General features: G+C 38.1%; 1 protein-coding gene and 1 long non-coding RNA gene across 2 annotated transcripts in view; one reads left to right on the forward strand and one right to left on the reverse strand.

Annotated features, from left to right (window-relative positions):
• Positions 1-20412, forward strand: LOC140128972 (uncharacterized). The gene is made up of 10 exons (XM_072150645.1): positions 1-159; positions 260-321; positions 848-913; positions 1101-1169; positions 2443-2496; positions 3861-3917; positions 5341-5415; positions 6434-6499; positions 15500-15724; positions 20252-20412. The coding sequence occupies exons 1-9, from the start codon at positions 111-113 to the stop codon at positions 15695-15697; spliced, it is 696 nt and encodes a 231-aa protein (XP_072006746.1). The 5' UTR covers positions 1-110; the 3' UTR covers positions 15698-15724; positions 20252-20412.
• LOC140128973 (uncharacterized) overlaps positions 15416-24039 on the reverse strand; it is a 22264-nt gene continuing 13640 nt past the window's right edge. The window contains exon 2 of the long non-coding RNA XR_011855219.1: positions 15416-15754. This is a non-coding gene — a long non-coding RNA (uncharacterized lncRNA). The remainder of the gene's footprint in view (positions 15755-24039) is intronic.

Consider the following 24039-nt stretch of genomic DNA (forward strand, 5'->3'; position numbering starts at 1 on the left):
GGTAAAGTCAACATCCCGGAGCTGTGCCTTCAACGTATAAAAGAAGTGGCTCCGCTCAGTGTAGCTTACCTGTGGTTTGTACTGTAAGGAGAAAACCAATATCCGCAACTATGAAGATCGCCATTGTCTTCCTGATTCTGGGTTTAAGCAGTGGCTTGGGTAAGAGATCTGTAATGTTTTTACAGTGTTTTATATGAATAACATGTCTAGCAACCTTATTTGATGGGTAGAGTCCTTTAAATATGTAATGTCTTTTCAGCTGATGCCGATCAGGGTATTTCAGGTTATGAATACCCATCGGAATGTACCGGACATTTGACTGTAAGTATACATTTTCTTCTTCAATAACATTGCTTTTTATTTCTAGAATGTTACTGTAAAATAGGCAATGCTTGAAAGAGGTTGACAATATTAAGGTTTTTTTCTTTCTTTTTTTTGTGACAAATTAATAATAATAATATTAAGTGACAAACACCACAAAAGAAACTAGACAATCAAGAGGAACAGATTATTTCCTTCCTAAATAAGATTGTTTCCTAATCCTACATCCAGGGAAACATTTTACTTTAAGATGACATTGAGTTCATTATGAAAAATTTCTTTTCTTTAATTACTAAAATGATTAACATGCACAAGAAAGCCAGGAATAAGAGAACCAAACACAGACATGAGGTTATTATAGGTGTTATTATATTTATATTATGGTTTATTTTAAAATAAAGGCAAAAATCATCCAGAAAATTAAAAAAAAGATTTCAAGTCCACAGTGTAGGAGAAATGATAAATTGAGCTAAAAAGCTTTCATCTCAATCATACAGAATACTTACGATTTCTATCTTTCTTCTAGCTCTGTAATGCTGAAACTTTGGCCTTTCTGGTTCTGAAAATTATCTGCAAATTTGAAGAAATTAAGGTAGAGTAAATTCAGGGTTTCTTTTATTATATTACTGTGACTGTATATTGTCAGTTAGTTGTAGTTGCCTATAAAAGTTATTATTTTATCTCCTATGTTTAAAGAGATTATAATAGATGTGTTTACATATTGCCATTGCTTATTGATGTTTCTTAACTATTGTTCTGTTATTTTTATTTCTTTTCAGGCTTATCCCCCGTCGCAGGAAAAAACATTCGCTATAACATGTCTTATGCAAGAAGTCATTGATATTATGGTAAATAAAATTGAAACTATACACTTACTTTATCATCTAACCATAGAGTGTTTTATTTTACTGACAGGATCCTATATGTATCAGTATATGTGTAATGTGAATGGAATATTAATAAGAATGGAATATTAATAAGATAACCAATATTGAATGCAAAGCATCCCTGCATATCCAGAGTGCAGTATAACTCCATGTATAGTAAAAGGGAAAAACTAAATAAAAACTGTACATGGGACCTTTGTTTGGAGCCTATGAACTGCACATGTTCTTGTGCATAAGGGTTTAGAAAAAAAAGAGTTAGACACCAGCCACCTACTGCTCCAGATATATCACAGGGGCTGATGTGGATGATAAATCTGTTTCACTATTACACTGTCTAGTCTGACTTCACACCTCCTACTAGTTGTATTAGGTTTCATGTGCAAATGGCACAATTTAGACCAAGCCACATTCTTTTTGTGGAATCTTTATGTGCAAAGAGCAAATGCGACAGAAATTCTGGTGCCGAGAAGATCTTCCCTGAAAAATTTCTATAGTATTTCTAATGACTAAATGTGTCAATGTCATAACTAGTTTTACCAACCCTATTTCTATCTACATTGCAAGCTTCAGACTAATGTCACATTAGAATCCAACAGCCATGGGTTCCTGCAAGCCAGTGCCAGATATCAGTCTACAGTACTTTAAATGAATATCAATATAAGCATTCATGTGCTACCATTACAATATCCAAAGCTGACAAAACTTTACTAAATCTTCAACATAGCAAGTAAAACAGGGTGCATAGCATTGCCTTAAAGGGAATGTCTTGCTTCACTAAATTTATAAAAAGTTATAGTTTTACAATTTTTCAATTTGCTTCCTGTATCAATTCCTCAAGATTTTGAAGCTCTCTGCTTGCAGTCATTCAATAGGAAGCTTTGTTGTTTGCTTCACACGGACAGAAATCTGTCAGTAGAAATGCAATGTCACCCACGACCACGCTACCAATGAAGATTCTTATTCAAAGACTGCAAGCAGAGGTTTAGAAAACCGTAAGAAATGGATGCAGAAAGTGTATATTGTACTAATACACAACATAATACAAGCAATAAACAGGATAGACAAGAATATGGTCCCCATGCCTAGCTAAGGGTAATCTGCTATAGGAATAAATTCTGGAATTATAATGATCAACATAATTACATATTCCCCTTTCTACACGCTACCAAGAATATGTTGCTATGGAATATATAATGTTTATGCAATCCTCTAATATATCTTTTCTCTGTTGTAGTGTCTTGTGGCTGACTTAACAGGATGTCCATACAGTCAAATTGTGGACCTTGTGGTACGCTATTTGTTTTATGTTATTCTTTTACTTGTGCTATTGGTCATTCTCCAGAAGTACTGTACTGTATGGAAGGTGGGATACACTGCTCCTGTCTATTCTCGCTAGTAAATACCAGCCATTTATATGACAAATTTAGACAATATGACAAGTTGATGATTGGGGTCAATATCAGGGATAAATACTAGTGTAATGTACATTATATCAAAATGATAGCCTAAGAGCATTATGTCTTCCAAAATGTCTCTCTAGACACTTTTTTTCTAAATTAAATTAAATATCTTGGTGATTTATGGGGTCCAACAACCAGAATTCCCACAAATCATATGTGTTCATCATCTGATACACAGAGAATAGAAAAGGAAGAGGACATTTCTGCTCTAAGAGATTCTATCCACCACTTGATCCATTCTCTGTATATGATCTGCTGAAAGTTGCAGAATATAAATCATTTTGCAGAATTATTATGACAATTACCAGTTAATTCCCTTCCAATTTTCTAACTTTATAAACAAGTTTCCCAAAAAATGTATGTATGTTCATAGGCAGTGCCTGGTGCTGCAGCTTTAACCTGTCACCACATTATACCCCAATAAACTGCCAATCCTCTCAGGTAGGCAAGAAATTTCCTTTCTAGAATTCACTTTTTTTTTACTAGTTTAACTATGAAAAATCTCCTTTAAAGTCATGTGAAATGAGCAGAGAAGAGTCATATTTCATGTGAAATTATTTAACTTTAGAGTCTGCAGGGTTAGCATCAGTTCAGATTATTTTTGGTTCTATTGTACCAAGATACATGTTTTGGTGTTATATTAAAAATATGGATCCAATCCTACAGATTATCTTGGTTCTGTGATTTACAAAACCGGAGATACAGGCAGGTTTAGGCATTGTTGGAAGTGTGTGCTGCAGAAAAAAAATGTAATTCCTACCTGTGATCTGAAAGATAAGATTCTTATCTTTTATATTTCACCAGATGTATGTTCCTAAGTATTATAGAGCCCAGGAAAGAAGCATCTGAATTGAACTTCCCTCTGCAGTGACTCTAAACTTGACTCATCTCAGGCAAATGTGACTTTTCTCAGCTCATTTGCATGTGTCTTTGGGGGATATTTTTTTATAAGTTGATGGGTGAGATTTCATATAAAAGAGGGAATTCTAGAAAACTGATATTTCATGCCCTTCCTGATCAGGCTAGAAGGTTAATGGAATAAAAATTAATGACAGTTTCAATCTGCATCAGTAGTAGCTGTTTGATCGAGGAAAAGGGTTTTTCTAGTTAAAAAAGCTATTTTTCTACAAGATTAAAAAATGTCTTTAGTGTTCGAGTTATCTAAGTCATGTTTTTCCTTTCCTTCTTTTAGATGAGTTGCCTGCACATTGATGAACACAATAAACAACTACTTTACTATATGTTGTTGGTAATGACGTCCTCCAGCTTCTTCACGTGTTACACTAGTGTGGTCCATGAGGAAGCATGTACAACCCAGTCAGGCAATGCTGCATGTTTTCTTTAGTTTTCAGGAAACCTGTATTGCTACCATGACCAGAGTTAGGCACCTTACACACCTACATTAGGGGTTTCCATTACACTCTACATTTTAATAATGTAAAACTGAACAGAAAGCTCTTCAGCCCTTACAAGAGCTAAACTAATACTTCACTTTTCTTGTCACTACTCACATACACAGAGGTGCGATTACACAGATCTCCAAGCCTGTAATGGTAAATAAAGATTGAGTAACTGAAACCTATGGGGGACATATATCATTATTTTTGGGTCATTCCTGGGCATTTTTTTGCACTTTTTTGGCGCAGTTAACAGATTTGCTAATTTGTGATTTTTTTTTTAGGTGCAAACTTAGCTATAGCACTTAGGCTGCATTCACACTACAGTATGGGGGACGTATATACGGCCGACGTATATGCGGCCAATATACGTCCCCCATACACTTCTATGGGCTCGCGGCGCCCTACGGGAGCGGTACGGTGCTGCACCGCTCCGTAGCCCGGGAAAAGATAGGACATGTCCTATCTTTTCCCGTAATACGGCGCCGCGTCCATACATCGCTATGGAGAGGGGCGGGGGTGAGCTGCGCTCACCTCCTCCTCCTCTCCCCGCGCTGCCGTGTGCCCGCCGTGCTACGGTGCGGCGGGCTCACGGCAGTGTGAATATAGCCTTAGGAGTTTTGAGTTCCTTATTTCACATAGTGAATGGGTGTGCTGCAGATGTTTGTACTGCATCTATCTTTATTAAAATGTCTCCGCTTCCCACCATGAAAAAATATTTCACCACAGTTTTAAAATATAAAATGTCATCATGTTACCATTAAATTAACTTCAAGTAACTATTTCATCATTTTCTATAGGATGTCATTATTGTAAATCTTAATGTAAAAATATTAGCAGACTCCATTTCCTGTGCATTATAATAAAAAAGGGAACGACTCATTTGAGCTTGAAAATATAACTTTTGTTTTACATATCTTTTAGTCTATATACTTCAACAAAATGTAGTCTGAAAATTGCACATGCATTTCCTTTTTTTGTCCAAAATTAAGCGAGAAATGTTCTGTCACACCTTTTCTCACCCTCGCTTCATTATTGGTCACGAGTGAGCTCTACTTTGTAGGGGAATAATTTGTGACAAATTAGGCGCAATTCAAAATGCATTTACTAAAGCAAAACATCAATTAACATAAATTACACGACAGGAAAAGGAACAAACCAGGGGCACATAAAAAGGCACATTTTTTAATCACTGTCCCCATGTGTCTCAGTTGGTCACTACACTACATGTAATTTTCAACTGAAAAACTGATCAAATATTTTTATTTATTACAGTACAAAGATCCTAGAGGGGCTGTAAACTTTGATGCAACAGGAGATGACCTCAGGGAGGCAGTATGTTGTGCTGTGGTAATGTATATATTTATATTCTTGAATCAAAATATTATATGTTTAGGATTGTTGCAGGGTTTTAACTCTTGTATTCCTTTATAGTAATACTAAATACAAATATTATTGTCCAATTATATATCTTAAAGGGAACCTGTCACCAAGAGTGTCATTTTTAGCTGGTGACAGGTTGATATAGCCTATGCTATGCTGATTTTAAAAAGGCCCGTGTCAGTATTCTAAATAATTTCAGTACTTTATATATATTTAATTGCTGGGCTCTCGCACATAGTGAGCCCTCAGGGTGGGCAGCTGTAGCCTGTGTGTGCCTGTGTCTCCTCATGCATTGTTCCTCTCCTCCACACCATCTCCTCCCTCCCTGCCTGCTCAATGCACATGACAGGGAGTGGGGAGGGGTAAGGGAACTAACCCTCCAGAGGGACTCACCACAAGCTTGCAGCAGGGAGCCAGGTAATGTAAATTAAACTTGGAATATGGTCTGGTTCCGGACATCCCTGGCTGTCCTGGTCGCGCAGCTGCACTCAAACAGTGGGTCCGATCATCTCTAATCACAATGTCACACGTTGGGATCAGCAGGTGTAGCATTGTCATTATCTTCTGATCCCAACATGTAATATTGTCATTTATGGTTTTGTATTCCTCCATTCAGACCTTATTCCAATTCCTTGCTAGTTCCACAATATTTGGTTTTGCTCTTGATTCTAGTAATTAGTGTTTGACAAAAGCCATTAGTCTGAAATGTCCTGTGTTTGGATTGTCTTGCCACAATAAAGTCCTTTATAATCTATTCCAATATTGACAGCGATGGGAAACCTAGTTCTATAGCACCCGCTCAATTTAGAAGTGCGGCCGTGCACCCTACAAAGTTATTTTGTAGTTTATTTAAACAGGAGATTATTTATAAACATGTAAGAATATACAATGTTACCACATACAATAAAATTGGTAAATAAGTTAAATAAGTTAAAAAAAGTAAGTAAAAAATGAATATTTTGTTGCTTTCTTCTTTGTTTTCCAGGCAAAAATTATGGCTCGTTATGGTATAGATTTCCTTGGCCTACTGACCAATCTGGTTCCTACACTGGTAAATGCACTTTTATATCACATTTTGATTTTTCTATAATAGAAATCAAAATCTAGAATGATACACTGGGGGCACTTACTCAGATGCAGGCACCGTGACTGTGGCATGGTCTCTTTCCTTCTAAAACAAACTTTACAATTATGCTAATGAGAAAATAGGGCTCACAGGCTGTTACACAGTCGCACCGTCCCTTGCTCCTCCTTGAATACAGTTCATAGATAACATAGTCTTCTCAGCAAGACTTCTGTTCATTAATTTTCTTCTGTCAGAGGTAAATATTAACTTAAAGTATTGTTTTTGTAGTAACAATACATACCTAGAACAATTTTGCACAGAAATATTATTTATAGTTAGGGCAGTTTCTAGGATACTTGGTTATTACCGCAGGTTTTAGAAAAACAACCCCCTCCAAATAGATAATTCTTACTATATAAAAATTTAACATAACCTGCAGTAGGACATCATAATATTCACCTTGTTTTCTACCAAACTGCATATTACACCTCAGCTGCTGCAGAACCTCATAATACAGACCTCAGCAGCTGCAGAGCCTCATTATACACACCTCAGCTGCTGCAGACCCTCATAATACACACCTCAGCTTCTAAAGAACATCATAATACACACCTCAGCTGCTGCAGAACATCATAATACACACCTCAGCTGCTCCATAACCTCATAATACACACTTCTGCTGCTGCTGATGATTAATTAAAGTGGCTTGGCCCTTTAATAAATGTTGTGCTGTACCACATACAGCAGAAGGGGACTGGAGTAACTATGAGACTTTTTGAAAAAGTCTCATTTCATAAATCTTTGCATGTAGTTACAATAGCAGTAGTTCTATGTTTACACCAAATTAATAAAGAGGTGTATATAGTCCTGTGAGACATTTAAGCAGTGGAAAGTTTTAGAAAACCTTAATGAGACAATGGGGCACATGTAACAAACTATTGTCTTGCCTTTTTCTTTTTGAGACTTTTCATGGTGCTTGAGCTCATTTGCTACTTTTTAGTGTCCAAAACCGTCTCCCATCAAAGTTTGCTATTGTCTAGTCTTCTGAAGTGTTCCCTGAGTAAAAAAAAAAAAATTAAAAAAATCACAAATTTTGGTACAAATCTACACCTACCCTGGACCTGGCGTAGCAATTAGCTTGGAACCGAATGCAACTTTTGGAGACTTTTTGCGAGTTTTGTATCGCAAACTTACTAAAGTCCAAACACTACATTTATCAATAAGGAAAAACCACTAAGATGCTTCCAACCAGCAGAGAAGCCACGAAAAGTCCCAAAAAACAGACAAAGTCAGACTTATGATATATGTGCCCCAATTACTAAATGCTGTGCCTTATGCACCACCAAGAATTGTGATTATTCTCCCCTATACGTAGGCTCCATAGCAAGGGGGCATGGATGAGGGGCGGAGGCAAAGGTAAGGCTGGCACCTGCACAATCCCTGCAGCCAGCAAATCTTTACAAGTAAAAGTGTACTTGGTACCTGGTAGGACCTGACGCAGCTGCCTTGCCTAAGCGGAGAATAAGCACGGGTGTATGATAAATCTGCCCCACCGTATTTGAATTGCATTTTGAAAAGCAATGTAAAGGCTATGGGGAGGAGATTTCCCTGATCACATATGCATTTACACCTAAACCTTAACAAAACATGTGGTCCTCATTCTTGATTATAAGCATTTCATTGTAAACGTGCAAGATTGGGCCAAGCTCCTCCCTTACCGCCTTGGAATGATTTCAAAAACGCATTTCATATCCTGTATCTGAACACAGGCTTAGATGTCTGAGCTTCTCTCATGAAAAATGGTACAAATAATGTTCTGTTTATATTTTTAGAGTACTTTTATATGTTAACCCCTTAAGGACGCAGCCATTTTGTAGCTTAAGGCTCAGCCCCATTTTTTGGATTCTGACTTGTGTCGCTTTATATGGTTATAACTTTTGAACACTGTTACTTATCAAAGCGATTCTGAGATTGTTTTTCCCCACATGTTGTACTTCATTTTATTGGTAAATGTTGGCTGATAAGTTTTGCGTTTATTTACAAAAAAAGAAAAAATGATGAATTTTTAGAAAAATTAGCTATTTTCAGAATTCAAAATCACTGCGTTTTCAGGCAGATAGATTTACCACCTAAATAACTTGCTGGATAACATTTCCCATTTGTCTACTTTACATTTTCATAATTTTTGAAATGTCTGGATAATTTATTTTGATGTCACACGGCTTACAAATCGAATTGACCCTTTTGGGGATAAATACAGTTTTGAATGATATTTTACATATTTAACATCAAAAACCCCCTATATAAACAACCCATTTTCAAATCTGCACCCCTCAAGCTATCGGAAACAGCTTTTAGGAAGATTGTTAACCCCTTGAGATCTTTATAGTAATTGAATCAAAATGGAGATGAAATTAAGAATGGTCAAATTTTGTCAGTTATACGTACATTTAGCCCTAAAATTTACACATTTCCAAAAGAGAAAAAGAGAAAACCCACCATACAATTAGTTCTTCAATTTCTCCCGTGTACAGAGACCCCCCCCCCACATGTGGACGTTACTTGTGTTATGGGGGCACAGCGAGGCGCAGAAGGGAAGGAGCACCCTGCACCTGCCAGCATTTTATTTATCTGGTTGCCTCCTTTTGTAGGCTATAAAATTTTCGCTTTTTCGTTATTGGAGCCATGTGACGGCATTTTATTTTGCGCTATGAGATGCTTTTTCCAGTGTTACCATTTTGGGGTTGGTATCACCTATTGTTGAAAATTTAGGAACTTGTTTTTGTGGGATGGAGCAGAAAAGCATCAATTCTGTGGATTTTTTTTTTTGTGTTCACCGTTTAGCCTAATAATCCTGTTATCTTTATTCTATGGCTCGATACGATTACGGGGATACCAGACATTAATATATTTTCTTACGTTTAACTAAATTTGTCAAAAAAAACCCCTAATGTTGGAAAAATCTATCATTTTTGTATTGCCGTCTTCCAAGTGGCATAACATTTTTAATTTTTTGGCTACGGAGCTGGTGATGGCTTGTTTTTTGCGGGAAATGTTGTACTTTGCAACAGTATCATTCTGGAGTACATATGTTTTTTTATCACTTTTTATTGCATTTTTTGTAAGATTGAATAGGTAAAAATGATCATTTTTGGCGGGTTTTTAATTTTTTTTTTAACCCCTTAACGACTTGGCCTTTTTTAGTTTTTTCACTTCCATTTTTCACTCACCAACTTCAAAAATATATAACTTTTTTATTTTTCCACATAAATTGCTGTGTTATGGCTTATTTTCTGCGTAACAAATTGCACTTCATAGTGACGGTATTTAATATTCCATTGCGTGTACTGGGAAGCAGGAAAAAAATTCCAAATGCAGTGAAAATGGTGAAAAACCACATTTGCGACGTTTTCTTGTGGGCTTGGATTTTACAGCTTTCACTCTGTGTCCCAAATGACATGTCTACTTTATTCTTTGGGTCGGTACAATCACGTGGATACCAAATTTGTATAGGTTTTATAATGTTTTCATACATTTAAAAAAAATTAAAACCTCCTGTACAAAATATATTTTTTTATTTTGCCATCTTCTGGCGCCAATAACTTTTTCATACTTTGGTGTACGGAGCTGTGGGTAGTCATTTCTTGCGAGTTTTGATGGAGTTTTCATTGCTATAATTTTTGGGACTGTGCGACCTTTTGATCACTTTTTATTAATTTTTTTATATTTTTCAAAATGGCAAAAAATGCCATTTTCGACTTTGGACGCTATTTTTCATTACGGGGTTAAACGCAGTGAAAACCGTTATTATATTTTGATAGATCGGGCATTTTCGGACGCAGTGATACCTAATGTGTTTATAATTTTTACTGTTTATTTATATTTATATCAGTTCTAGGGAAAGGGGGGTGATTTGAATTTTTAGGTTTTTTATTAGAATTTTTTTTTTAATCTTTTTTTTATTTTTACTTTTACTATTTTTCAGACTCCCTAGGGTACTCTAACCCTAGTTAGTCTGATTCATCCTATCATATACTGCCATACTACTGAGTGGCAGTATATGTGGATTTTACTCCCCAATCATTACAATGTGCAATTAGCACATTGTAATGCGTGGGTTAAAACGAAGTAGCTTCGGGTATTCGGAACACCCGGGGCTACCATGGCGAGGGATCGCCGCTCCCCGTAACGTCAACGGGAAGCGACGATCTGCGACTTTTAGAAGCCGCTGGCAGCATTGCCGGCGATCGAGGTGAAAGCACCCGCAATCGGTGCTAGCACCGATCGCGGGTGTTACTGGTAAGTCTTTTGCCACAGTATCCAGCAAAGACTTACCGGCTATGGAGAGGGCTCGGCCCGCGAGCCCTCTCCATGCACCGGGACCCGGCGCGCCGTTGGGAAGGGGTTAATGGCGTTCATCGTGCAGATTCAATAATGATTTTATTATTCTACGGGTTGTTACGAACGTGGTGATACTATATATGTGGGGGTTTGGGTTATTTTGGGTTATATGCCTCTTTATATGTTATGGGGCTTATGGGCATTTTATTTATTTTTTAATGAATAACTTTTTTTTTTTTTTTTTTACTTTTTCCACCATGGGACAATCATCTGATTGCTTGTTCATGATAATACTCTGCAATACTGATGTAATGCAGGCTATTAGCAGTGTCAGCCTAGGCTGACTCTGTGGGGCTTATTTACTTACCCGGTCTGCCGCCATTCACTAAGATCGTGCGCCCAAGTTCCTGCAGGTGTCGCTGCTGTGCTGAGGTCCACCGGAGTTCACCTGCTTCTTCATGGTGCATGTAAGTGCTTGATCTTGCGACACATATCACTTTTTTAATTCTGCGCTTTTTCCAAATCCGTCGGGTTGTCCAACGACCACGCCCTGCCCCCCCCCGCCCCCCGGTTTCTGTCAGGTCGAAATTCTATCGCGCGCGCCAAAATCCCATCAGAATTCGGCGGAAAAAACGGAAAAATTTTGCCTGACGAAAATGCGCAATTCGCACCCTTAGTAAATGAGCCCCTGTGCCTTTAAGATGACGTCACTGACGTGCCATCTTTCAGGCACTGCCAGCGGGCACATCTGGGGTCCTGATCGGAGCCCAGAGATGCCATAGCAATGATCTGCGCCCCCCGAAAATGGCGCAGGGGTAGGGGGGGGGCGATCGTGGGGGGAAGACTCCCCAAAGGCATGTTAAATGCCGTGGTCGCACTGACTCCGACCGCGGGTGTTACACTGGTGTGTCGGCTATATGTTACAGCCAGCACTCCGTGTTTGCTGATGCCGGTTCGGCTCCGATACAGAGGAAGGGGGTAACTATATATTACGTAGTCCTGTGCTCTGGAAATAGATTATGACACACTAAGCCCACATTTACATGTTGTGTTTACATTTGCAATACATATGATACACTAATACTGCAGACACATACATATATACAATACATATGATACACTAATGCTGCAGACACACACATATATACTTGTAAAACAGGAAATGAATCCAGCGCTTGACCCAGGTAAGTAGTAAAACTTCTTCTTTTATTGAAATAATGCTTGTGACAATACAGCTTAAAATGCACGAACCGCCTGTATCTTGAGTCATCAGCGAGCTATGACAGATGGTGGTAACCTGGCTTCGCCTACGCGTTTCTAGTGTCCGCAGACACTCTTATTCATGGCTCACATATATACAATACATATGATACACTAATGCTGCAGACACACACATATATACAATACATATGATACACTAATGCTGCAGACACACACATATATACAATGCATATGATACACTTATGCTGCAGACACATACATATATACAATACATATGATACACTAATACTGCAGACACACACATATATACAATACATATGATACACTAATACTGCAGACACACACATATGTACAATACATATGATACACTAATACTGCAGACACACACATATATACAATACATATGATACACTAATGCTGCAGACACACACATGTATACAATACATATGATACACTAATGCTGCACACACATACATATATACAATACATATGATACACTTATGCTGCAGACACACACATATATACAATACATATGATACACTAATGCTGCAGACACACACATATATACAATACATATGATACACTAATGCTGCAGACACATACATATATACAATACATATGATACACTTATGCTGCAGACACACACATATATACAATACATATGATACACTAATGCTGCAGACACAAACATATATACAATACATATGATACACTAATGCTGCAGACACACACATATATACAATACATATGATACACTAATGCTGCAGACACACACATATATACAATACATATGATACACTAATGCTGCAGACACACACATATATACAATACATATGATACACTAATGCTGCAGACACACACATATATACAATACATATGATACACTTATGCTGCAGACACACACATATATACAATACATATGATACACTTATGCTGCAGACACACACATATATACAATACATATGATACACTATTGCTGCAGACACACACATATATACAATACAAATGATACACTAATGCTGCAGACACACACATATATACAATGCATATGATACACTAATGCTGCAGACACACACATATATACAATGCATATGATACACTTATGCTGCAGACACATACATATATACAATACATATGATACACTAATGCTGCAGACACATACATATATACAATACATATGATACACTAATGCTGCAGACACACACATATATACAATACATATGATACACTTATGCTGCAGACACACACATATATACAATACATATGATACACTATTGCTGCAGACACACACATATATACAATACATATGATACACTAATGCTGCAGACACATACATATATACAATACATATGATACACTAATGCTGCAGACACACACATATATACAATACATATGATACACTAATGCTGCAGACACACACATATATACAATACATATGATACACTAATGCTGCAGACACACACATATATACAATACATATGATACACTAATGCTGCAGACACACACATATATACAATACATATGATACACTAATGCTGCAGACACAAACATATATACAATACATATGATACACTAATGCTGCAGACACACACATATATACAATACATATGATACACTAATGCTGCAGACACACACATATATACAATACATATGATACACTAATGCTGCAGACACATACATATATACAATACATATGATACACTAATGCTGCAGACACAAACATATATACAATACATATGATACACTAATGCTGCAGACACACACATATATACAATACATATGATACACTAATGCTGCAGACACATACATATATACAATACATATGATACACTAATGCTGCAGACACATACATATATACAATACATATGATACACTAATGCTGCAGACACAAACATATATACAATACATATGATACACTAATGCTGCAGACACAAACATATATACAATACATATGATACACTAATGCTGCAGACACACACATATATACAATACATATGATACACTTATGCTGCAGACACACACATATATACAATACATATGATACACTTATGCTGCAGACACACACATATATACAATACATATGATACACTATTGCTGCAGACACACACATATATACAATACAAATGATACACTAATGCTGCAGACACACACATATATACAATGCATATGATACACTAATGCTGCAGACACACACATATATACAATGCATATGATACACTTATGCTGCAGACACATACATATATACAATACATATGATACACTAATGCTGCAGACACATACATATATACAATACATATGATACACTAATGCTGCAGACACACACATATATACAATACATATGATACACTTATGCTGCAGACACACACATATATACAATACATATGATACACTATTGCTGCAGACACACACATATATACAATACATATGATACACTAATGCTGCAGACACAAACATATATACAATACATATGATACACTAATGCTGCAGACACATACATATATACAATACATATGATACACTAATGCTGCAGACACACACATATATACAATACATATGATACACTTATGCTGCAGACACACACATATATACAATACATATGATACACTAATGCTGCAGACACATACATATATACAATACATATGATACACTAATGCTGCAGACACACACATATATACAATACATATGATACACTAATGCTGCAGACACACACATATATACAATACATATGATACACTAATGCTGCAGACACACACATATATACAATACATATGATACACTAATGCTGCAGACACACACATATATACAATACATATGATACACTAATGCTGCAGACACAAACATATATACAATACATATGATACACTAATGCTGCAGACACACACATATATACAATACATATGATACACTAATGCTGCAGACACACACATATATACAATACATATGATACACTAATGCTGCAGACACACACATATATACAATACATATGATACACTAATGCTGCAGACACACACATATATACAATACATATGATACACTAATGCTGCGGACACACCCACACACATATATATATATATATACACATGATGGACTAATACTGCTGACACTGGATCATCAGTCTCACAAGCAGATGTAATTGCATATGGAATTGATAATTACATAAGGAATCGTTCTCAGGCAGCCAGAAACTAATCGTCCTTCCACTTGTTTGGTTTCTACATTCTATGCTGTGATGTGATCCCGGCAAACATGAGAGCTGGGAGTGCAGGAGAGGGAGAGGCACAGTTGTGTCTTCTTTCCCAGTCCGGCAGCCCTCTGTGGCGCTCTCTGGTCAGTGCCCCAGGTGTTTGCAGGTCCTGCCCGGTGGTAAGAATGGCCATGTTTATACTTTATATAGTTTATAATGATGTGTTTTACACTTTACAGGCTCTAACTCTTGGCCCACTTCTGGCAGTAGTTCTAGGCATTGTTGGTGGACTAGTGACTGCTCTCTCTGGTACTGTTGCTGGTATTCTTGCTACCGTCGGTGGTGCAGTTGCTGGCCTCAGTGGTGCAGTTGCTGGCGTCGGTGGTGCAGTTGCTGGCCCTGGTGGTGCAGTTGGTGGCATTCTTGGATTACATTGAATTTGATCATCATTCCCTTGAATAAAGGTAAGTTCTTTTTTCTTCTTTATACATATCCTGGACACAAATAGGAAAAAATAAGCAGGAAAATATTCCTTCATCACTCTGTCTTTTTATTTATCTTTTCCTTCATCATAAAGAAACACTTTCATACTAACTAACATAGATAAATAGACAGATCCTTTTGAAAACAGCAGCTACAGAGAACACTATTAGTTGGTCTAGTTTGCTGTTAGGATTGAACTTTCTGCGTCATTCCCCACTACCGGTCCCTGTATGTCAACAGGAAGTGTCCCCAGAAGTTTGACCGCATCTGGTCCAGATGGTGCGAGACTCCACATACAGCCTTATAATCACATGTGATATATACTCCTCTCCATGATGACGGAGACTGAGCGTGCTGGTGTGTGTGTGTGTGTGTGTGACTGATTGTCTATGTGTCAATAGTTATTTGTGTTGTATCAAGATGTCTGGTTACAATATCTGCTGTCACTTATCGCGGTATATCCCTTAGTTAATATTGGAACGCAATAAGATCCTGTTCATTACCACGGATGCTATTCAATTATTCTGTATTGTGGGGAAGAAAGTATGTAACAGACAATCTTGTTCTTTGGTTTGTTTATTGCAATTGTTAAAAAAAATTTTTCCAAAAAATTTGCAAAAATAAATACTTTTAAAAAAAAGGATTGAACTTTCTGGTGCTCAGGATATTTTCTGTCCCGTCATGCTCCTTAGTTACCGAGGACATGTCCCTTTTTCAGTGAATGTGATTCAGGGCATCATTCAGGTGTAAATGACTGCAGTTTCCTGGCGTAGACAGATTGTCTATTGTCTATTTCTACTGGTCTAAAGACCAACACATGAATACATCTCCCTCAATGCATCTTGTGGTAACAGCATGAATAATATAATGTTCCCTCTAATTAACCCCTTAAGGACGCAGGGTTTTTCCGCTCATTTCTCGCTCTCCAACTTCAAAAATCCATAACTTTTTCATTTTTACGTGTACAGACCTGTGTGAGGGCTTATTTTGTGCATAACAAATTTTACTTTCCCGTACTGTTATTTATTTTAACATGCCGTGTACTATGAAGCTGAAAAAAAATTCCAAATGTGGAAAAATTGAAAAAAACGTCACGTTCTTGTGGGCTCAGTTTTTACGACTTTCACTCTTCGCTCCAAATAACATGCCTACTTTATTCTTTGGTTTGGTGCGATCGCGGTGATACCAAATTTATATAGGTTTTATTGTGTTTTAATACATTTTCAAAAATTAAACGAATGTGTACAAAAAAGAAAAAAAAATTTTGCCATCTTCGTGCGCTAAAAACTTTTTCATACTTTGGCGCACGGAGATGTGTGAGGGGTCATTTTTTGCGAAATGATGCAACGTTTTCATTGCTACCATTTTGAGGTCTGTGCGACATTTTGATCATTTTTTATTTCATTTTTTATGTGATGTAAAAAGGTATAAAAGTCGCATTTCGGACATTTGGGCGCCATTTCCCGCCTCGGAGGTCACCGCCGCTCATAACCGTTTTTATATTTTGATAGATCGGGCATTTTGGGACGCGGCGATACCTAATATGTTTGTGATTTTTACTGTTTATTATGTTTTATATCTGTTCTAGGGAAAGGGGGGTGATTTGAATTTTTTATATTTTATTAATTTTTTTAATTTTTTTTCCTTTTATTTTCCTTTTTTTTCACTATTTTTTGACCATCTAGGGTACATTAACCCTAGATAGTCAGATCGCTCCTACCATATACTGCAATACTTCTGTATTGCAATATATGGCATTTTTGCAGCACATTCATTACAATGAGCCACTGGCTCATTGTAACAAATCTGCAGATGCCAGATAGTCTCGGGTCAAACGTTCGGGGGCGCGGCGATCGTAATAAAGATGGCGGCGCCCGCGAGCCGCCGTCTTTTAAACACCGCCGGCGACTTTGCCGGCAGCGTTGAAAGGGTTAATAGCCGCGATCGGTGCAAGCACTGACTGCGGTTATTAGCGGTGGGGGTTTGCTGCAATATGCAACAACCCCCACCTCTGTATGAAGAGGACTCAGCCCGTGAGCCCTCTTCATACATCCCTTATACCTCTGCCCCGTAGAGCTACGGGTTAATATAGGCCAACTTGTTATTATTTATGTACAGCCTGCTACTACTTTATACAGACGGTCCCCTACTTAAGAACACTCGACTTACATACGACCCCTAGTTATAAACGGACCACTGGATATTGGTAATTTATTGTGCTTTAGTCCCAGGCTACAATAAACAGCTGTAACAGTTATCACAGGTGTCTGTAATGAAGCTTTATTATTAATCCTGATTCTTATGACAACCCAACATTTTTAAAATCCAATTGTCGAAGAGACCAAAAAAGTTCTGGCTGGGATTACAATGATAAAATATACAGTTCCGACTTACATACAAATTCAACTTAAGAACAAACCTACAGACCCTAACTTGTATGTAACCCGGAGACTGCCTGTACACAGCTCACCTAATAACTTTATACATAAGAATATATATAGCACCCTGCATGGATATATATTATTACTATTATATATATTATTTTATTACAGAACCCCCTCTTTATTTATTTAAAGACCCCAGTGTACAGTCTTTGATTATTCAGGCCCCCCAGTTTAATTATTATCCACCCCCCCCATATATAGATCCCGCCAGTTTAATTAAAGACAGCAGCCCTCCCCCCAGTTTAATCACTAATCGGCCCTAATCTATATATCTACAACCTATTTATATATTAATATATAAAGATATGATTACGTTACAGACCCCCTTACATTTATTTAACCCCTTAAGGACGCAGCCATCTTAAAGCTTAAGACTCAGCCCCATTTTTTGGATTATGACTGTATATGGTTATAACTTTTGAACACTGTTACTTATGAAAGCGATTCTGAGACTGTTTTTTCCTCACATGTTGTGCTCATTTTAGTGGTAAATGTTGGCTGATAAGTTTATTGCGCAAGAAAAGAAAAAATGCTGAATTTTTAAAAAAAATTTCACTTTTTTGAAATTAGAAATCATTACATTTTCAGGTAGATAGATTTACCACCAAATAAGTTGCTGAAATTTAGATTGGTCAAATTGTACCGGTTATACGTTAATTTAGCCCTAAAATTTACACATTTCCAAAAGATAAAAATAGAAAACCCACAATTTGTTCTGCAATTTCTCCCAAGTACAGAGACCCCCCACATGCGGACGTTACTTGTTTTATGGGTGCACAGTGATTGCTTGTTCATGATAATATTCTGCAATACTGATGTATTGCAGGGTATTAGCAGTGTCATCCTATGCACATGCATAGGCTGGCACTGTACCAGTAAGATGACGTCATAGACGCCATCTTTCAGGCACTGTCTTCAGGCATTGTTGGGGTCCCGATTGGACCCCAGAAATGCCATAGCAACGATCGGCGCCCCCCAAAAACGGTTCAGGGGGGCGAAAGATCCCCCAGAGGCATGTTAGATGCCGCGGTCGCGCTGACTGCAGCATTTAACAGGTTACACACCCGCGATCGGAGCTCACTCCGATCGAGGGTGTTACACTGGGGTGCCGGCTAGTTACAGTTACTGGGGTGCCGGTTAGTTCCCGTGTTTCCCGATGCCGGTTTGGCCGAACCGGCATCAGCTCCGTGGCGGATATATCCGCCACAGAGCGCTAAGTCACTGCGCTCCAGGGCGGATATATATCCACCACGGAGCGCTAAGGGGTTAAAGACCTCTATATACAGCCTTTCCTACACAGCCTCCCACAGTTTAATTATAAACAGTTTCCCATATGCAGCACCCCCTCAGTTTAATTATATACAGCCCCTCCTCCAGTTTAATCACTATCTGGCCCACAAATGTAGTCACCCAGTTTAATTATAGACAGTGCCCTCACCCCAATTTATTAACTCTGCAGCCTCCATATATGGAGTTCTGCTCCCTAATTTATTTTTATACAGCTTACCATAAGTAATACTCCAATCACGTTCCCATGCTGGTGACTGGAGTTTGCCAAGTCACAGTCATTGTCCAAGGATGCCAGTGGCGTGCAGGATCTGTGCTGCGCCGCTCTGCATATCAGTCATATGTGGGATTTTTCTAGTAGTCAGCAATGGGTCACAAATCGCCCATATAAGAGTAGGACATTCTAACACCTAATCAAATCTTATCAATTTGTGTAATTGCACATGTCCACACTGTCAAAAAGAAACTAAAACATTTGTAAAATTTATCAGGTGTCTCACAAATTGGCATATCTATAAGTCTGTTCTGAAATGTTGTTATACTTTTGTTTTAAGCCATCTTGTTATTGGGTTGAGCTTGCGATGCATTGGTTAAACTAGTGTGTAAAGGTGAACCACACCTATTTTCCTTCCCACTTTAAACAGGTTTCGTATGTAGTATATAGTACTTCAAATTTGTGAAAGTAAAACAAACCACTAAGCTTTGTTATTGTTGAGTCCTGGGTCTATAAAATGTGAAACTTTCAGAAAATGAACTGAAACTATTTTTCTATTCCAGGAACTTCCATGAAAGAAATGGAAGATGATTAAAGAATGAATACACACAATAATTTCCAGATGATTTTTCCTTCACTCAATGAATAACTTTCTCTAACTATCAATGATTTACTTTCTCTAATCATAAAAATGAATAAAATAGATGAGTAGAACTGCACACAACTGTGAATGTTTCTTTGAAGTGACTAATTCCTAATCTCAGATGTTCAGGATATTGCTACTAATGTTAGAATATCAAAGTTATACACACAGTATGAGAGTTCTGTGGCAGGAATTTACACTAAGCTCAGGTCAGATGTGTCAAACTGCTGTGAGGTATAACTGCTTAGATCTTAGGTTAGTATCACACCTTATCTCAGTATTATTGGAGGTCAACTGACAATATCACACTTTTTGCCATGTTGCTTTAGAATCTACAAGGAAACTTTAACAATATAGAGAAGGGTTGCACAATCGTTTTTGACCCAAGGGCTGCATTGTCATACTGCTACTTTTCAGGGGGCCGCACTAGTAACCAAAACCTTAAATGTGCCAAAACCATAGTGCAGTGTAAATACCCCCCAAAAACCACTACTGCATAATACTGCATTCGCAATAAGTAACATAGACCTCACAGCAGACTACAATACAGTGCACAAACAAGATAATATTCATGATGGAGGAAATTGTCTGAGCCCATGCAGCAGGTAATTGTGAATAACCCGATGCATGCAGGGGCTCTGGTGGACCCCAGTACTGTGCCCTGCATGCAGCCAAGCAGGTATTCATATTAATTATCTCCTGCACTGACCTATTCTAGCCTTTTATTATATAACTACTATAATACTGCCCCCTATATACAAGTATATAACTACTATAATACTGCCCACTATGTACAAGAATATAACTACTATAATACTGCCCCCTATGTACAGGAATATAACTACTATAATACTGCCCCCTATATACAAGTATATAACTACTATAATACTGCCCACTATGTACAAGAATATAACTACTATAATACTGCCCCTATGTACAAGAATATAACTACTATAATACTGCCCCTATGTACAAGAATATAACTACTATAATACTGCCCCCTATGTACAAGAATATAACTACTATAATACTGCCCCCTATGTACAAGAATATAACTACTATAATACTGCCCCTATGTACAAGAGTATAACTACTATAATACTGCCCCCTATGTACAAGAATATAACTACTATAATCTTGACCCTATGTACAAGAATATAACTACTATAATACTGCCCCTATGTACAAGAATATAACTACTATAATACTGCCCCCTATGTACAAGAATATAACTACTATAATATTCCCCCCTATGTACAAGAATATAACTACTATAATATTCCCCCCTATGTACAAGAATATAACTACTATAATACTGCCCCTAACTGGGCATGAAAGATTAAACATATATGATGTCATATCCCTTTAACTGGGCATGAAGGAGTGAACATACGTGCAGTCATATCCCTTCAACTGGGTATGAAGGAGTGAGCATACAGGACGCCATATCTCTTTAACTGGGCATGATGAGTGAGCATACAGGACGCCATATCCCTTTAACTGGGAATGGAGGAGTGAGCATACAGGACGCCATATCCCTTTAACTGGGCGTGAAGGAGTGAACATACATGCCACCATATCCCTTTAACTGGGCATGGAGGAGTGAACATACATGACAACATATCCCTTTAACTGGGTTTGAAGAAGTGAACATACATGACAACATATCCCTTTAACTGTGTTTGAAGAAGTGAACATCTATGATGCCATATCCCTTTAACTGGGCAAGAAGGAGTGAACATACATGAAGCCATATCCCTTTAACTGGGCATGGAGGATTAAACATACATGCAGCCATATCCCTTTAACTGGGCATGGAGGAGTAGACATACATGCCACCATATCCCTTTAATCGGGCATGATGCAGTGAACATACCTGACATGATATCCCTTTAACTGTGAATGAAGGCGTGAACATACATGCCACGATATCCCTTTAACTGCGAATGAAGGAGTGAACATACATGCCACGATATCCCTTTAACTGGGCATGAAGGAGCAAACATACATGCCACAATATCCCTTTAACTGGGCATGAAGGCGTAAACATACATGCAGCCATATCTCTTTAACTGGGCATGGAGGAGTGAACATACATGACGACATATCCCTTTAACTGGGTTTGAAGGAGTGAACATCTATGATGCCGTATCCCTTTAACTGGGCATGATGCAGTGAACATACACGACACCATATCCCTTTAACTGGGCATGAAGGCGTAAACATCCATGATGCCATATCCCTTTAACTGGGCATGGAGGAGTGTACGTACATGATGCCATATCCCTTTAACTGGGCGTGAAGGAGTAAACATACATGACAACATATCCCTTTAACTGGCATGGAGGAGTGAGCACACATGACGGCATATCCCTTTAACTGGGTTGAAGGAGTGAACATCTATGATGCCATATCCCTTTAAATGGGCATGGAGGAGTAAACATACATGCAAGCCATATCCCTTTAACTGGGCATGATGGAGTGAACATACATGACGACATATCCCTTTAACTGGGCATGGAGGAGTGAACATACATGAAGCCATATCCCTTTAACTGGGCATGGAGGAGTGAAAATACATGACACCATATCCCTTTAACTGGGCATGAAGAAGTAAACATACATGCCGCCATATCCCTTTAACTGGGCATGAAGAAGTAAACATACATGCCGCCATATCCCTTTAACTGGGCATGAAGAAGTAAACATACATGCCGCCATATCCCTTTAACTGGGCATGAAGAAGTAAACATACATGCCGCCATATCCCTTTAACTGGGCATGAAGAAGTAAACATGCATGAAGCCATATCCCTTTGACTGGGAATGAAGAAGTAAACATACATGAGGCCATATCCCTTTAACTGGGCATGAAGAAGTAAACATACCTGACGCCATATCCCTTTAACTGGGCATGAAGAAGTAAACATACCTGACGCCATACACGTACATACATCTCCTATACACTTCTATGGGCTCACAGCCCTGTCCGGGAGCAGTACAGTGTAGAAAGCTATCTGTGCGCTGTGTATTCCTATGTGGAGGGCGGGTGTGAGCTGCGCCCATCCCCTGCTCCTCTCCGCAGTGACGATGTATGCCTGTAGTACTGCGGTGTGGCGGTATACATTGTGTGAATGCCGCCTTACACTGCTTTCAAGTCAAAGTTGGAAGTTTCACTCATTCTGTTCTATGATGGGAGCAGAACAATTGAAATAAAAAATCCTAACATAAAAGACCAAATGCTAAGTACAGGCGGTCCTATACATAAGGACACACAACCCCTACTTACAGACAGACCCCTCTGCCCACTGTGACCTCTGGTGACCTCTCTGGATGCTATTACTCTAGCCCCAGATTGCAATGATCAGCTGTAAGGTGTCTGTAATGAAGCTGTATTAATAATACTTGGTCCCATTACAGCAAATAATTTGAAAATCCAATTCACTTGGGCAAAAATGTATTTTGTCTGGATCTACAATGATAAAATATACAGTTCTGACTGGAGTAAAAATTCTACTTAAGAACAAACCTAAAGAACCTATTTTGTATGTAACCCTGGGACTGCCTGTCTGTGTCAATGCTTCCAATGCACTCATGAAGCACTACTACTGTATCAGCCAAATATGTTAGTGCCATTTGGACTAATACTAGTGTTATTCTCTCTCTGCCATTTCTAAGTGCAGGGCCGGCTCCACGTCTTTTTGGACTC

The sequence above is a fragment of the Engystomops pustulosus genome, chromosome 4, assembly GCF_040894005.1.
Source record: "Engystomops pustulosus chromosome 4, aEngPut4.maternal, whole genome shotgun sequence".
Lineage (NCBI taxonomy): Eukaryota > Metazoa > Chordata > Amphibia > Anura > Leptodactylidae > Engystomops > Engystomops pustulosus.

Bases quoted from the DNA above. Each gene is read 5' to 3' on its own strand.
- LOC140128972 (XM_072150645.1), top strand. From the start codon at position 111: ATGAAGATCGCCATTGTCTTCCTGATTCTGGGTTTAAGCAGTGGCTTG. The intron at 160-259 runs GTAAGAGATCTG...ATGTCTTTTCAG, and splicing joins GGGTTTAAGCAGTGGCTTGG to CTGATGCCGATCAGGGTATT. The intron at 914-1,100 runs GTAGAGTAAATT...ATTTCTTTTCAG, and splicing joins GCAAATTTGAAGAAATTAAG to GCTTATCCCCCGTCGCAGGA.